This window comes from Palaemon carinicauda, chromosome 19, assembly GCF_036898095.1.
Source record: "Palaemon carinicauda isolate YSFRI2023 chromosome 19, ASM3689809v2, whole genome shotgun sequence".
In the NCBI taxonomy this organism is placed as follows: Eukaryota; Metazoa; Arthropoda; class Malacostraca; order Decapoda; family Palaemonidae; genus Palaemon; species Palaemon carinicauda.
Window position 1 is genome coordinate 53,610,491 of NC_090743.1, and position 18,382 is coordinate 53,628,872.

Consider the following 18,382-nt stretch of genomic DNA (forward strand, 5'->3'; position numbering starts at 1 on the left):
CAGAGAGGAGGAAGGCTAACAACACTTCTTTCCTCTAAGGGATGGATAGATCTTCTTTGTTCACAAGGTAACCTACAGTCCCCAATCAGTAAACCAACCACGAAAAAAAATTGCAAGGAATACCTTGCAACCCTTTCCATGTTGGCGGCATCTCCCGCAGAGAAATGCACTGGCAAGGTTTCTAGTTTGACTAAAGAAGAATTGTGAGTTAGAGCCAAGATTGCTGGATCTAACAGTAGAGAAGATGGATCGTCCTCTACCATCTCGTAGTACTTCCTCTGCAGGATGTACGGAGGAGGAAGTAACCGAGAAGAATCCACAGATAGGAGGGACTGTGATATTCCCGCCACTTGGACATAAGCCCTCTTCATTGTCGTCTTGAAGCCCCCCTCACCCCCGATCAAGGTAAGGCTACATTAGTTTAGGTAGGTCTCAGCGTATTGAAGAAGAGGTTTAGGACTGAGTCCTTGCCCTTTACTGGGACCTAATCTGGCTCCTCTAAGATTGTTAACCCTCCTTATACAGGACAGAACTTGCAGAAAAAGGCGATCTGCATCTTTTGTTCTAGAGGAGAGATCTTAAGGCTGGTGGATGCGGGCAGCGCTCCATTGGAGTGGGTGCCATCATTCTGTCTTTCCAAACGATTAGTCTGGGAAGGAAAAACTACCCTCCTTTGCAGGTTAACTCTCTGTTCCTCTCGCAAAGCAGACCGACTACTGTATAAGGAGAGCGCTGGCGAGGTGAGGGCTGATAACGATCGAGTGTACACCCTTCTTAGCTCCCACAGATATGTAGTGTACCTGAGTGGATTCTTCTACCTGTGTGATGTGCGCAGAGAGCACCAACAAGGTAGAACTCTCCTTTGCTCTGGGAGATGTCTCTTGCTCATGTGAGTTCAGAAGGGAAGACTCACTAAAACGAGCAATGCACGTAGCAGAGGTGGAGCACTCGCCTTCTTCAAGCAGACGAGCTCACCCTCCCACCTCGCTAGGTGGTAGGGTGCACAACACTGTGCAAGACTCGTCTGCCAGAAGTTGGTCAGAGCGTTCACTCGCTAGCGCCGTCTTCCTTTCCCCTAAGGGAGAAGAAGGAAAGGCAGTTTCTGAGTGCTTGGTCACAGACAGTGAAGTAGGTTCTTCGTTGCGAGAAGGAGAAAACGAAGGCGCAACCGCGCGAAGCATTGGCGTTGCATAGCGCATAGTGCTACGCTGTGCCCTACAGACCTAATGACGAGAGAGGGATCACAGGCAATTGCCTCCCATTATCATCGTCCAGCTCAGAAAAGCTGTACTCTGATGGACTAGAGCAGGATATGGAAGAATCCAACGCCCTTCGGTGGAACCCCGGGGGGGAGGCCACTTAGGAGAAGGCCATCTCTCCTACGGGCGGGAGGACAGTAAACCCCTTTACCCCCTGACGGCAAATCCCCTTGTGGGACTAAACAGAAGCTGGTAAAGGGGACCTTTAATTCGTAAGGGATTATCACCCAACACTTAGTGGAGAACAACTCTCCCTCGAAAGGGGAGGTTGTCCAACACCTCGAGGCCGACCTCTGGACACCTCACTTTGTCTCCCCAGCCAAAAGATCAACTCCATGAACCACCCTTGGGACATAGACGAAGCTAGCCCCTGGGTCCCCACCCACCCGAAGGGATACCCCCAACAAGTTACTCTTGAAGAGTGCTTGTCAGCAACTGATCACGCTCGCCCGCCAAAGCAGAGCGAGTGTCAGGGCCAGGGACAGTTTAACACGCACGAATCTCTTTCGGTCCTAGACCAATGGAGTATTATGGAGGAAGATTAGAATCAACTCCTGAGAAGATGTCTGCTCCGGTTGTGCTCGCAACCGCAAGACCTCTTGCAACCTTCCCTTGCATGGGGAACCTGTAAGCTCCAAGAAAGGCCACAGGAGATAAACTGCTTCATCAGAGAGAGAGTGAGTCACATGAGCACCACTCGTTCTTGTCTGACTCCCGAGTGAAGTCAAATGAGCAGAGTCATCATGGAGAGGTTGAGTCGATGGAGATCGATGCCAGGTTTCTTCCTCTTCAAGGCTGACCTCAAAGGCGAACGATCCCTCTTCGCCGCCTTCTTTCGTGGCCTACTAAACCTCCACCACTGGGAGGATGACCACTCCTGATACACCTGATAAAAAGACTCCTACATGCAAGAGTGACCCCTACACGCAGGGCAGAGACCGTGAGGATCCATTTCCTCAGTGGATATGAAGGTACTGCAACAGCGCCCTTCATTACTAGGACAAACCGGCATATTCAATCAAACTTGAAAAGAAAAAGAATGAAAGGAAATTATTTTGCTTTTAGGCCAGTTAAATTAGAAATCTTTATTTTGGTTTTAGCAGAGGAGTCAGACAATGTCAGTACTCCACCAAGTTGAAATAAAAAGTTATGGCTGTTTACTGGTGCTGGTGTGAGTGGGGTACCCCAACTACCTGCCTCTACTAACTAGTGGAAGGTAGTTACACCTCGCAAAAGGTTTAATGGCTGGTTTTCAACTAGCGTTGAAAGAACACTCTTATGTAAAGAGCATAAGGTATGTATATAATGCCAGAACAAACTGTAATTTAATACAAATTTAATTCAGGATATGAATAGGAAATAATGTGTGTAGTAGCAAAATATGGACATTAATCATTAATTTCCCAAAACAACTAAATAAGTACCGTAACTACATTTTCATAAAAGATGAAACAATCATTTGCAATAACCAAGATAAAATCTACATTACCACTTCCATGTCTCCATCAAATCTCAGCCAAATAAGGCGGGCACCATCATCTGAACTCATAATCAACTTGTGGAAAGGTTGTGTCCACAGCACTCTGCCTCTGCTGCCTCCAGAGTCGTGTGTCGATAGCAAAGTAAATCCATCTTCATGGTGCAAGACCAACTTTGCTTCTACCCCTCGCCACTCACAATCTTAAGTAGTTGAAATGGAAATTAAATAAATAGCGAAAGAAAATATAAAATATTTATAAATCACATAAAATTATAGATATAATTCTGTAATAATTTTTATCTCTAGGTTTTATCAAAATTAAATGCAGAAATGGAGTCTGGTTACCATGGCTCCTGAAAACATCAATTATTGCAAACATGGAGATTTCAATTACAGTAATTGACAGCCTCACCCCAAAATACAGCACTTACACTCTACACTGGGTAATGTACCTTAAAATAAGGTTGCAATTGCTATACAGAATAACTTAACATACGAATGCCTCAACATACGAGCACACCCCTGAGCAAATTTTTGCATCGAGATATGATCACGTTTACAGATGCTAACACTAGGTGACCGAGCCCTTGGAAGCTATTGAAGCCTGCATCATTAGTTCATTTTGTGTAATCTCCAACTGCTGTTCGCATTATCACTACTATTATTACTTGCTAAGCTACAACCCTAATTGGAAAAGCAGGATGCTATAAGCCTAGGAGCTCCAACATGGAAAACAGCCAAGTGAGGAAAGGAAATAAACTACGAGAGTTAATTAATAAAAAAAAATATCTTGTGAACAGTAGCAACAATAAAATAAATCTTTCATACATAGACTATAAAACTTTAAAAAAAACAAAAGGAAGAGAAATAAGATAGGAAAGTGTGCCTGAGTGCACCCTCAAGCAAGAGAACTCAACCTCAAGACAAGTGGAAGACCACGGTACAGAGGCTATGGCACTACCCAAGACTAGAACACAGTGGTTTGATTTTGGAGTGTCCTTCTCCTAGAAGAGCTGCTTACCATAGCTAAAGTCTCTCTTCTACCCTTACCAAGAGTAAAGTAGCCAATGAACAATTATAATGCAGTAGTTGACCCCTTGAGTGAAGAAGAATTGTTGGTAATATCAGTGTTGTCAGGTGTATGAGGACAAAGGAGAATATGTAAAAAATAGGCCAGACTATTCGGTGTAAGTGTAGGCAAGAGGAAAATGAGTCGTACCCAGAGAGAAGGATCCAATGTAGTACTGTCTGGCCAGCCAAAGGACCCCGTAAATCTCTAGCGGTAGTATCTCAACGGGTGGATGGTGCCTTGGCCAACCTCCTGTACCTACATATCCGAGCATTGCCCTTGTTGTTTGCGTTATTTACGTGATTTTAATGTATATTTGTAGAAAATTATCCTAATAAGTGATGGGTCCCAAAAAAGTGAGTAGAAACATTGGCAGTGAGGAGAAAAAGCACATGACGGTGATAGAGGTGAAGCAAGAAATTATCGAAAAACATGAGCGTGGTGTCCATGTGAGTGAGTTGGTCTGACATTACGATAGGAGTACATCAACTATATGTACCATCCTCATACAGAAGGATGATATCAAGAGCTCAAAGCCTTCCAAAGGCCCTATCATGTCTAAGTTATGGACTGATATAAATGACAAGATAGAGAGGCTTCTGTTGTTGTGGATTAAAGAAAAGCAGCTGGCAGGAGATAGCATGACTGAGATAATCATCTGTGAGAAAGCTAACGCAATCTACAAAGATTTGAAACAAAGGGAAGTAGCTGAGAGTGGGGAGACATCAACACCAGTGGAGATGTTCAAAGCTAGTTGTGGCTGGTATGTTAACTTTAAAAACAAAACTGGGATCCACTCGGTTGTGGGCAAGCTGTGAGTTCGGATGTGAAAGCCGAGGAGAATTCGTTGAACGTTTTGCCTCATTTGCTGCTGCGGAAGGTTACATCCCCAATTAGTCTTCAACTGCGATGAAACTGGTTTTTGGAAAATGATGGCACAGATGATATCCACCACAGCAGAAGAGAAGAAACTGCCGAGCCATAAACCTATGAAAGACAGATTGACTCTCTAGCATTGTGTGCTAATACCAGCAGTGAATGCAAGATCAAGCCACACCTGGTGTATCACTCTGAAAACCCATGTGCTTTCAAAAGTCACAAGACCTTGAAAGAAAAGCTTCAAGTGATGTGGCAAGCAAATTCAGAGGCATGAGTTATGAGACATTTCTTCGCAGAATGAGTAAATCTGGCCTTTGGTACGGCAGTCAAGAAAGTATTTGATCGAGGAAAACCTGCCATTAAAATATATTCTCCAGGTCTTGAAGATAACATTCTCGATGATTTCAAGTTCATTAAGGTCCTCTATCTCCCGCACAACACCACTCAACTCCTCCAGCCCATGAACAAATAGGTCATTTCAACTTTTAAGAAGTTGTACACAAAGCATTTGTTCAAAAAATGTTTTCAAGTCAGAGATAACACCAACCTCACCCTTCGTTAATTTTGGAAGGACCATTTTAATATTGAAAATTGTTTAAAAATTATTGATGAAGCATGGCAGGGTGTAATGTACAAAACCTTAAATTCAGCTTGGAAGAAATTGTGGCCAGAATCTGTAGCTGAAAGCGATTTCAAAAAGTTCAATATGCCGCCTGACTCCGAACCCATTTGGAAAGTCCATGGGACTGGAGGTAGATGAGGCAGGTGTGAACGACCTTGTCGAGGAGCAGCAAGAAGAGCTCCCGACTGAGAAGTTGATCGAGGTCCAGGCGATGTGACATTCAGTGTTGCAACAGCTCAGTAGCGAGGAGGCAGCGAAACCAGAGGAAATTCTTTCTTTGAGGGAGATTAAGAAAGTGTTGGCTAAGTGGCAAGATGTTTCTGATTTTGTGGAAAAGACACACCCTGACAAATTGTCTACTGGTTGTGTTTTAGCTCTTTTTTAACAACACTTGCCTGACTCATTTCCGTAACATTTTGAAGGGGAGACAGAAACAAAGCTCCTTGGATAGGTATTTTTAAAAGGCCTGAAGCTAGTGAAAGTGAGGCATAAAGAGCTAGGACAAATGAAGAACAGTTAAAAAAAAAATAAATCAAGAAATCAGATAAGAATAATTTTTTAAAAATTCAGTAAGCTAAGTCATGTTTAGTTAATTTTAAGTTTGTGTTATGATATGTAGCTTAAGGAACAGGGTAATTATGGTACATGTACTGTCCAACTCTCTCCTTCCCTTCCTCCCTCTCTCCTCTGCACACACCACTGTTGGCTGCTATCGACTGTCGTAAGAACTCCATAATAAAACCTTTTATTGCATATAATAGTCCAGCAATCATTTATATCATTTGGTGAATGTACAGTATGTAGAGTATTATAGGAATTAAAAGCATGTTTTCCCATTGTTATATACAGTAATTTATTTGGGCATTTTTAAGAGGGCGGAAACAGATAAAATTTTTTTCAGTTATTTTATATGGGAAAATTTGACACGAGATAAGAGCAATTTTTACACACGAGCTCAATCCTAGAATGCATTTTGGTCGTATGTCAAGGTAATACTGTACTTCTTTTCTTTTGAAATAAAAATGGTTGATAAAAAGATTTTAGAACATCCAACAAAAATGTATGATAAATAAATTGAGAGTTAACAAGACAATCGACAATTTTGCGGGGTCTCACACATCTTAAACTTCAGCGATCTTTTACTGATGATAATGTCTTATCTGTGTGTTTATAATGCTTTAAATCTTGTCCAGGTTTAGACTAAAAAGGACGGAAAATGAAGTACAGTACCTGTATCCATTAACATTTTCTTCATAAGATAAGATCTAAATGGTCTTATGGCTATCTAAATTCCTGCAAAGTGGACAAAGTTCAAGGTACCATGCTAACAAGAGCTGGTAAATACAATGCAGTAGGAACAGAAATAATTTCTTGTATTTGAGTACACTCAGCCCCTTGTATCAAATATAACAGAAATGTCAGGAAAATCAATGACATTTACATCAGTGAAATGAGAGGCCCAGGTAAATCTAAATTCAGCTATCAAGCCAAGGAATTGGTTTCCATTATACACACAATTGTTTGTCCGTTAAATCTTTGAGCACCACAGGACATATCATGTCAGATTTTCTACTCCTTTTGGTGCCATTGGATGTTTTTTACATCCACTTATTACCAAATTTTTCTCTTATTATTTGGGTATAAAAAATTCACAAAATACTTAAACATTTACATCAAAGGAAAGAAAATTTATTCAGCTATATGATAAATTTTTTTTATAAAGTAATTTATCTGGTACAGTTCTTATGCTAGGATAAGTAAAATGGCCCAAAATAGGGTCTGGAGCTTGAGTGCCAAATTATATAACGAGGGGTTGGCACCAACGGGTTTATTTAATGTATTTTGATCCTGGTAAGAACTTCCTCATGCAATAGGAATGCATCATTAAGGTTCGGGGCTTTGAACCCCACTCTTTGCAGGACCTCCATTGTCGTTATACCTTGTTCATTCAAAGTATTCAACTTTTCATATCACATATTGTTCATTCTGTTGAATCATCACTGTCATATGTCTCATGGAATAAGAAAGTCTTCAGCTTCCTCTTGAAAGCCTTAATGCCTTCAATCATCCGGATGTCTCGTAGAAGCTTATTGTATAGTCTCGGGGCCGCATATTTAAAGGCTCTGGAGCCTACATTAGACATATATCTAGGTTCAAATACTTTGAAACAATCTGTAACTATTCTCGTGTCAACACAATTTGTTGGCTGCGCAATATGTAGCAATTTTTTAAAGTATTTTGGACGACCGGTTCTGATAAGTTAGTGGGTTATTGTCATATTTTAAATTCAATTCTCACTTTAATTGGCAGCCAGTGTAAATCAATAAGTATAGGGGTGATCCTTTCTCCAGGTGGGACACCTTTTATTAGTCTTGCTCCTCTGTTTATTATGTAATAGATGGAGTTGCAGTAGTCAATCATGTAATAACACAGTATCACAAGTTCCTTTATAGAATTTTCACCCAGGTACTTTTTAATAAAAGCAATATTTCTTAAATGATAACCAGCAGTTTTTACTACATTATTTGATTGGGCATTGAGAGAAGTTACTGTCAAGAAATACACCTAGATTACGAACTTTACCAGATATGGGCACCGTGTCATTATTTATGTTCATTTTAATATCACCCAAGTTTCTTATGCTGTTTCTCTTATCCACCACCATGAACTCAGTTTTGCTCTTATTTAATTTTAGTTGTTTAATCATAATACATTCTCTAACACTATTAACCCTTTTACCCTCAGGCTATTTGGAAATTTCCAACCCTTAACCCCCAGGGGGTTATTTTTTTCCCAGCACATTTTGCAGTATATATTTTTTTTAAATTGCTCTAACAGCCTTAATTTTTGTCATAGAGAGGTTAGGTTGGTCTCATTCTCTTGGAAAATGCCTGAATTTTCTCAGACAATTATCAAAAATATGAAAAAAAAAAAAATTATAGCACTTTTTGCGAGGACGTACCGGTACATCCATGGGGGTAAAGGGATGGCTTTTGTGAAACGTACCAGTACGTCCTTTGGGGGTAAAAGGGTTAAGGATTTGGTTTAGAGTTTCAAGTAGTGTTATCTATACCATTTATGGAAAAATAAAAGTGTGTGTCATCTGCAAATAGTTTGAACTTCAAACTATGCCTTTGTAGTATTTATGATAGACCAATAGTATATATGCAGAATAAGATTGGGCCAAGTACACTTACCCAGGGTACCCCTCTGTTTAAAGGTTCATATGATGAATAAGAGTTTCCAATTTGCACACAGTAATTTCTACCAACCAAGTAGTCTTCTAGGTATCGAAAGCTTGATCTTCAACACCGCTGCACCGAAGATAATTTAGTAGCAGTTCATGCACGACTGTATCAAAAGCCGCACTGAGATCGAGTAATATTAAAATACCACATTTATTTTCATCCATCATTTCCAGAATATCATTTGCAACAGAGCAGATGGTTGTCTCCATAGAGTATAGGTTTCTGTAAACAGATTGGTTGTCAGGCAAAGCTTCTATTACTTCTAAGTAACTGACTAGTCATTCAAGAATCATGTATTCAAGCTCTTTTGAAACAAAGGATAGATTCAAAATAGGTCTATATGAGCTTAATTCCTGGTAGTCCAGAGCATTTTTCATAACTGGTGTGACTATAGCCATTTTCTCAGATTTGGGAAACTTACATTCATCAATGCTTGCATTTGCTATTCTCATTATTATTTCGGCTCTCTTGATAATCCTGGTGATGGAATCTTGTGTTATGTTGTTAAATCTTATTAATTTTGTCTGTGTGTCAGGTGTATCATTAATCTGATGTTGAGTGTTTACAAATGACCTGTTTATATTTTCAATTTTGTTTTTAAAGAATACTAGACAATTATTTGCTAGTTCCTGGTCACTGTATCCATCAGGTAGCTTCTTTTCATTTACATTTCCAATTACACCATTTAGGAGATGATATAACTTATTTATGTCTGTTGCTGCTTCACTTATAGTCTTCACTTTTTTTTTCCTTCTTAGTAGGTAGTTATATTGACATGTAGCAGTTTTGTATTCTATCCATGTACTTTCAGATTTTAACGGATTCCACTTTCTTTCTTTACATCTTTTTTCCCTCTTTTTCACTAAAGTCTCTCTGTCAAACCAAGGAGATTGGTCTTGACATATTCTGTTAATATCATTGGTAAAGCAACATATGACATGTCACAAAAATATTGAAATGATCTCAGCAAGGAATTGCTTGAGAAAAAGTGGTAATCTTTAGTACACAACACTGAGATACCCCTTAACATTTCTTACATGAAAAAAATAAATGTAGATTTGTAATAAAAGTATCACAAATTACAATTATACTGTGAAGTTTTTATAAGATGCCTAGTCCACTAATACAACATGCCTTTACTCTATTATTATTATCATTACTAGGAGCATAAGCGGTGGATTACCCTTAAATCTGCACTTTTTGGAGTAGAGGGAACAGTTCCTCCTTTACCTAAACCAGATGACTCTGTCACTCACTGTCCAAAGGAAAAGGCAAACCTTTTGGCAGATGTGTTTGACGGCAAGCAGAGTAATGAGAAACTCAAACTTCCTCATTCCTGTTTTCCTGAGGCTAAACTAACTAGTTTAGCTTTTTGATCTTGTGAAATTAAAGCTCTCTTGATGAACCTTGATGCTTATGGAGGTGTAGACTCAAATGGTGTTTTTCCTTTATTTTTTTTATAAAGACTGCAGATTTCTTAGCTCCAAAGTTATCTGTTACTTTGCAGAGGAGCTTTTAGCACTTGTTGGAGAATTGGCAATGTTACTCCACTAAGTAAATGTGTTTGTGGTAGCTCAAGTCCAAGTGATTACTGCCCAATTTCCATAACTCTCATATTATCTAAAGTTTTTGAATGTCTTTTGGCAAAAAGTCTTAATAGGTTTTCTGAAGGTAATCATCTGTTCCCTAGTTTGTAATTTGTTTTTTGTAAAGGCCTTGGAGCATGTGATGCCTTTATTACAATCTTCAAAGCTCTACAGAAATACCTTGATTATGTTCAGGAAGTTTGTACGATTGTCCTGGATTTTAGTGGTGCCTTTGACCGTGTTAATCATGAGGCCCTTGTTTTCAAACTTAAACAGTTGGGAGTGGGTGGGTAATTTCTTAGCATCATTGTTGAATTTATAAGTAATAGATCACAAAGAATTGTTGTTGATGGGCACCACAGTGGGTATAGGAATGTGATATCTGGTGTTAATCAGGGAAGTATTCTTGGCCCATTACTTTTCATACAAAATCAACACTATGATACAATTGTGACCAATAAAACATATCCACAGCAGAAATTTTTTCCTAGGCCTCAAAAGCCATAATCTATTAATGGTAAACTCAGTCAGTAAGATTCGAAACTTCCCTTCAGTAGTAATAGGACTGATGTAATATTGGTATTATGGATTGAACCTGAAAGCTGATCAAGTTCTTAGACCAAATTGTAACATTCCTGAAGTCTAATCATGTGTCTGTGTCAATTAGGCTATAAAATATTAATGGATTTGTGGAAAAAATTTGAAAACTGGAGAGAGGTATTTAGCTTTAGAATTGAGAATGGGTGAATGGGGAATTATATTGGAAACTGGATAGGGTAAAGTTGAATAATAAGTTAAATGGTTTAGTGGAAAGAGATAAAAAGAGAACCAATGAAAATTGACTAAATTGAAAGTAATTTGTGTTTTTCCTAACTATACGAATGTGTGCTCTCACACACACACCTGAGTTGTCTTGACACTTTATTGCAGGCAGAATTTATTGGGGGACAGGTGATGGCGGGCCAATTCGTATAAATAGCTACAGGTTTGTATCGTAAGGAAAAATACAAATTACTTTCAAATTTGTCATTTGTTCAGATACTAAATACATACCCTTCCGCTATTTATAGGGATTGACTTGTCCCTTAAGAGGGTGGAAGTCCGAACCAACAGGCTGGTATTTTACCTGGGGTTTTCCCATTCGTAACAGGGAGAAACCCTGACACCTTGCTAAAGAAAAAATGTGCAAAGCACGATTTGCAGCCTGAGTAATCTGTGTGATTGTGTGAGACTAGCAGTGTGACTAGTCTAGGTAAGAATTCTCAGAAACGTAGGACTCTTCGAATCAACCATAAACGTTACCTAATCCCACCTAGCTAGGGGGCATGGGGATGTAACACGTATATTTTTCTATACAAGGTTACAAAAGGGACAATGTTTTATCTACAGATGGTGGAGGCCAGCCTTGCAAAGTGCCCTAGGTGTTGTTCCCCCACAGTGAGGGGGAGATGAAAGAAAGAAAGAAAGAGCCAGTTATTCATCCTAAACTTAACCATGGTTAAGCTCTGCCCTCTACAATCTCCTACTTGTCCATCAAGGAGCCTGAGATGTTTAAACCATTTATTGTGTAGCAACCCCAGGGTCAATGGAGATCGTCTCTATGTTCCTGTGGGTCATGTCTTGCAGGAAGTAGGCGGTGAAAGTTATTTGACGCTACCAAACACCCACCAAAAAGACTTGCTTCACAGAGTAGTTTTCATAAACGCTCGAGGCGTACTCGAGCCCTTAACGTTATGAGCTCAAGGTCTCCTCTATGAGAAGGATCAGGATCCAATGCTCTGCACATGACCTTATGAATCCAAGCCGAGAACGTGTTCTTGGCGATCCTTCCCTTGACCTTTCCCGAGCTGATGAAGAGTGCCGACACTGGGTGGGGGGGAGCTCCTGTAGTTCTCTTGAGGTAGCACCTCAAGTTCCTCTCTGGCATAGTAGCCGTTGATCTGGATCACTGGTCATGCTATGAAGGACTCACCATCCAAATGGCTCGAATCCCATTACATGGCACATCGCTGTGAATGAGAGACGTCGAAGGAGGCCCGTGGGATTCACTGATCCTTGGCTAAAGCCAACACCAGTGAGAGATCTGCCATTGAGATAAGGTGAAGATCTGCTGCTTGACATCCTGGATCGTAGGGGGCACCCTTCAGGGACCGAAGGAAGCGAACCATGCTCCGTGGAGCAGACCTCCCTTCCGGCTGAGGGCAGGTAGGCTTGAAACTCAGTATGAAAAGAGGCGATACTGTCACAGAGGAAAGATTAATTCCTTTCGATCTGAAGGTGAGGCTTCAGGATGAGCGTTGGCCTTTTAATCGCCGAGACCAAGAGGAGCTTTTCCTTCCGAAGGTAAACGAGGAACTTCGCTACTGGTGGAATAGTGGCATTGATGGGAGAGCTACCCCTTTCACGACACCAACTACAAAAGACTGTCCACTTGCCCTGGAAGACTGAAGCCAAATATCTAAACAGGTATCCAGACATCCTCTTCAGAACTTGTTGCAGAAAAGCCTCTATGAGAGAGGAGGTGCTGGATAGTCTCCAGGCATGAAGTTGCAGCGAAGCTACAGCTTTGTGAAAGATATTCACAAGAGGCTGTTAAGAGTAGATCAGAGTCGTGGAGGGAGTTGAAGAATGTACTGGAACCATCCAGCAGATGCCAAGCATAGCCAACAGGGTCACTGCTAGGTCGTGGATGATCTTGTCTTGTTTAGCACCTTTTTCCTAAAGCAGAGCGGGGAAAAACCAGCTAAAACGTCGATGTTGACCAGCCGTTGCTGAATGCCTCCTGCCGTACAGCTTGGGGATCCAGAGCTGATGAAACGTAAAGCGGAAGACTGCTCGGGGACCTCTACCTGAGAAGCTCTGCTCAGAAGACTGTGAGCACATTCCTGCTTGTCAAGAATGAATCAAGCTGATAGGGAAACCGACTTGTCTTCTATCCATTTTGCCTACCATGCTAGAAGACAGAGGTGCTGTGAAAAACAGGTAGCACCCTGTTTATTCTACGTGAACCACTACCGTGGTGTTGTCATTCGCCAATACCACCTACTGACCCACCAGGAGCTGATGTATCTGCAGTAGTGCTAGGAAGGCTTCCCTTATCTTTAGGAGATTAAAATGACGGTACTATTCGGACTGACCAGAGCCCAGAGGCTGAGTGGTAAAGCATGTGGCCCACCCCTTTCTTTGATGCATCTGAAAGGAGTATCAAATCCCGGGAAGGGACGAGGAGGTTGACTCCTCGATAGAGATTCTCTTTTGTTAACCATCTCAGGTATGTCTTCTGTCTGGGTCCTGTAGAGACCAGGGAAAAGGGAGATCCCTCATGCTGAACCACCTGGGATCTGGCTGCCCCTGAAGAGGTTGGATTCAAGGAAGTCTGATGCAGACTTGATGAACTAAAGTGAAACGGTGACCCATGAGACATAACCACTGTTGGCTGAGAGTGCGTCTTATAGAAGAAAGAGACTTCCGTCATCTGCTGCCTTGGACCCTGTCGTTCTGTGGAAACTTCTGCATGCTGATGACGATGAACATGTCTGAGAATATCCATCTCTGATAAGGAGGCAGGGATATCTCTTGAGATTTATTCAACCCCAAGATTGCGGTAAACTCGAGTTGTTGTTTCGGTGGTGACAAAGGTAAGCCACCGAGTTTGTTATGATCAGCAGTCCTCCCGAAATCTTCGGAGAACGAAGACAATCCTGTAGGCCCAGGTTGACACTAGAGAAAAAACTCTCGTGAAAACCTGAGGTGCTGTCGGAACCGAAGCACTGCACCTTGACATGGTATACCTGTATGTTTGAAGATACTTCTTTGATGATGGATGTCCTGGAATCCAGAAATATGAGTCCTAGTGGGCGAACGTGCACAAGAAGTCCTGTGGACTAACTGCTTGTTTGATCATACTCCTCCTCCTTGCCGAAAAGTTTGATGAACGAAAATTAAGAGACTTCTATAGGAAAGAACTGACTATAGAAGTTAGGAAATCCTGGATGAAACACGTTCTGCTAAAAAGATGTAACGCCTGAGTCAGGGAGTCCAACTGGATACTCAGATTTGCATAGATTAAAGAGAGGAGCACCCTCACAATTAAACAGGTAGGTGGATGAGATGATGTGCATGATCTTGTAGCTGAGCTGCAGAGTCTCTGTCATAGTTGAAAAGAGACCAGTACTCTGAACTTGTAAGAGGGGATTACCCACTACGAGGCAAACCTAACTCTAGGACGAGAAAGGAGTTATCCCTAGAGAAGCAAATTGGCTGATGGGCGAACTCAGGCCATGTTGAACGTCATTGTCGGATGGTTGGCAAACAAGACCGAGGTCAACTTAAGGGTTGGTTGTATAAGCCTCTTCAAAGGAGGATCCCACAGCTGGAGGGCTGAGGTTGCTTGTACAAGCCCCGAGGGAGTGTATGCCGATGGAGACAGAGAGCAAGAGGAGAGGAAACCTCACATCTAAGTTGCTAAAGTGGTAGTGTAAGCATGAGTTGAATTCAATTCCCTAGAACAGAGAGAATGAAAAAAAAGAATAACCCCATGGGGTTATGTTCCCTATGCAGATGTGAAGGGCCAAGGAGAAGATCCAAGGAATCAACCTAAAATACTGTGAGAGAGTGCCGATAAGGTCTCGAACTTGTGGTGAGAAGATGTCAGCTTTTAAGGTAACCATATACAGTCGGCCATCGTTTTACGCAAGTTCTTCCTTCGCAACTACAATTTCACATGACAAAAACAAGGCAATACCTATTGAATAAAATTTGACATACTTGCGATAAGAATTCACACTACGTGATGATTTCAAATAGCCCGTGCTCCTTTGAACTGGGTATGCTTTACGCCGCTCTTCGCCCAGCTTGTCCCAGCTCCACCGTCTGATTCATCCTCACTCTTCTCCCAGCCACCTTGCGTGTACCATGTTTCCTCGCAGCCTCCTAATCCAAGTGCTTTCAATTTTGCCTTACTTTTGCTAAGCCTTTGCTTGAACATCATGCCCCCCCCCCCTAGTTTCAGTATTTACAGTGTGTATACTTCTCTATTAAATAGTACATACGTGTACATACCTGTACTGTAGCCTACGTGGGCGGAGAGTTCTTAAGTGCACGTAGTCGAGTCGTCTGCACGAAAATAAACACAGTACAGCTGTACTGTTACTGTACAAAATCGGCACGTTTTACAGTTTAGTACAGTACAGCATTATGTACTAGATAGGAACAACAATGTTTAGTTATACTGTACTCTACATATCATCTCCTACTACGCCTATTGACGCAAAGGGACTCGTTTGGATTTCACCCGTCGTCTCAATCTTGAGCTTTTAATTCAATACTTCTCCATTCATCATCTCCTACTTCAAGCTTCATAGTTCTCAGCCATGTAGGTCTGAGTCTTCCAACTCTTCTAGTCCCTTGTGGAACCCAGCTGAACATTTGGTGAACTAATCTCTCTTGGGGAGTGCAAAGAGCATGCCCAAACCATTTCTATCTACCACTCATCATGATCTCATCCACATATGGTACTAGAGTAATCTCTCATAGTTTCATTTCTAATCCTGTCCTGTCCTTTAACTTTAATATCATTCTGAGAGTTTTGTTCTCAAATATACTAAATCTATTGGAGATTGTTTCACTGTCATACCATGACTTACATCCATAGAGTAACACCGATCTCACTAAACTGATATATAGTTTGATTTTTATTTGTAAATTCAGGCGATTTGAATTCTAAATTTGACTTAACCTAGCCATTGTCTGATTTGCTTTTTCAATCTTTCACTAAACTCTAATTCTAAAGACCCTTGGAGATCATAGTTCCTAAATACTTGAATGATTCTACTTCATTAATCCTTTCTCCTTCCAATGATATTTCGTCTTCCATTGCATACTCCGTTCTCATCATCTGTCTTTCTTCTATTTATCTTCAGCCCAACCTCTTGTGATCTTCCATGCATTCTAGTAAGCAAGCATGGCAAATCCTGTGGTGTTCTGCTAACAAGGACAGCATCATCAACATACTCTAGGTCTGCTAAATTCCAATCACTAATCCAGTCCAATCCTTCTCCACCATCTCTGATTGTTCTACACGTGAGACACGTGGGGAGGTCGACTCGCTCATCCTGTCGAGCTTCTCCTTCAATCTCCCGAGAAGGGATATGAGCGCCGAACTCACTGAAGGGGACGGTATGGTGGAGCCAATAATAACGGGAAGTCCGGTTGAATCGGCGTAGTCCCTTCTTCCTCGTTGATTTGTTGTAGCGATGGTGACATCGACGAAAGGGAAGGAATTACTGAAGAACAGGTCGACGAAAGTCTCGAACCACTGTCTTTCTTCGAGGAAGAATGTTCCTTTTTTGCTTTCTTTTTCTTCTTTGTGGCCATAAGAGCCCATTGGGTTTCAGTCCACTTGATACACTCACTACGCGTATTGCTCTGAGTACAGGCACGACCGCGACACAAGGTACACACTGAATGGGGATCAAATTCCAAATGTGAAAGGAAAGCCGAACATGCTTTCCCATTCACACCCGGACAACGACGTTGGACACGAGTGTTATCCATCTCAACACAAACACTTTGCACACACAATAAGTTGAAAAAGCAAACACAGGTTACAGTTTAAGTTGCAAGTGAAAACTATAGGTCTTTACTGGGCAATGACAAGAGTACGAATGGTGACCTCACCCTGTCCTTACCAGGCCTGACACAGCCTTCTTCTTGGTGCAATGTGGGTCAAAGACAGTGGAGGGTCGCTTTGCGCAGGGAACATACCCTGGGGCATGTTACCGGCCTGAGGCTTTGATGTCTCTCGCCTGGAAAGGAGTCCTGGTTGCAGGGAAAACTTTTCTGGTCGCAAGTTCAACACTAAAGAGTAAACTCCTGAGAGAGTAGTCCGTGGTTACAATGCATCGGAACAAATGCACATTCAACTAAATGGTTAGGCCTATTTCAATAATCAAAGAAATATGTTTTCCATCTTGTTATTTAATAAATTTGAGTTGTTTGAATATCTAGATGGTTATAGCCAAAACATGGTTTTCCAATAATTAAGTATCATTACCATAAGCTTTATAAATACGTGCTTGATTTAAGGACAATCTGTAAACTTGTTTAGTAGGAATATGTTAAAAACCTATCATCGAATCTTACTCTCGCGTATCAGTACAGTATGTAGGTTACATAATGAGAAACATTTCATAATCTTCTTCATAAAATATATATATATATATATATATATATATATATATATATATATATATATATACATATATATATATATATATATATATATATATACATATATATATATATTATATATATATTATATATATATAAATATACATATATACTACATACATATATATAAACATATATATATATATACATATATATATATATATGTATATATATATATGTATATATATATATATATATGTATATATATATATATATATATATATATATATATATATATATATATATATATATATATTATATTATATAATAAATATATAAATATATAATATATATATATATATATATATATATATATAATACATATATATATATATATATATATATATATATATATATACACACACACATATATATATATATATATATATATATATGTATATATATATATATATACATATATATATATATATATATATATACTGTATATATATACACTAGAGGGTCCCGAATTATGCGAGAATTTGGTCGATCAATGACATTGTATAAATGGAAAATCACATATTTCGAAACACACAACTAACAGAAATAATTCCATTGAGGCCATGGCAACCAGCAACTTGCCTATTCAAATGTGTTTACTACCCATTTCCAATACTTTCTATGTACTATACTGTATTTTTTCATAATATCATATTATTCTTGTAAATAATCAAACATTTAATATACTTTAAAGTTCTAATAACTTGAACAACCAGGATGGGTGTAAACACCGTATATTTCCCGTTATAACACGACCCAAAATATACAGACAAATTTTAATATTGTCATATCTATTAGTTTGTCATATCTATTATATAAGACAACTGGTGGATAGCAAAACCATCACTCTATAGACTAGCTTTTGTTGTATCATTGAAAATCCAGAATTATCAAAATAAAGGCGATTTTATATCATGTGTTTCCTAAACGGCCAAAAAGCACAATAAAAAAACGATGTTTTGTTCACGTTTATCTCTGATCATAACGAAGAAACAGACGCATTTACACA

The 18,382-nt window shown here is 40.0% G+C and overlaps 1 protein-coding gene across 2 annotated transcripts in view; it reads right to left on the bottom strand.

The window, feature by feature from the left end:
* The window catches only part of Syn1 (Syntrophin-like 1), a 181,084-nt gene that overhangs the window by 6,042 nt on the left and 156,660 nt on the right, over positions 1–18,382 (bottom strand). For both annotated transcript variants that reach the window (XM_068393584.1, XM_068393583.1), the window contains exon 8: positions 2,749–2,939. In XM_068393584.1, coding sequence (XP_068249685.1) covers positions 2,749–2,939 — 191 coding nt within the window. The remainder of the gene's footprint in view (positions 1–2,748; positions 2,940–18,382) is intronic.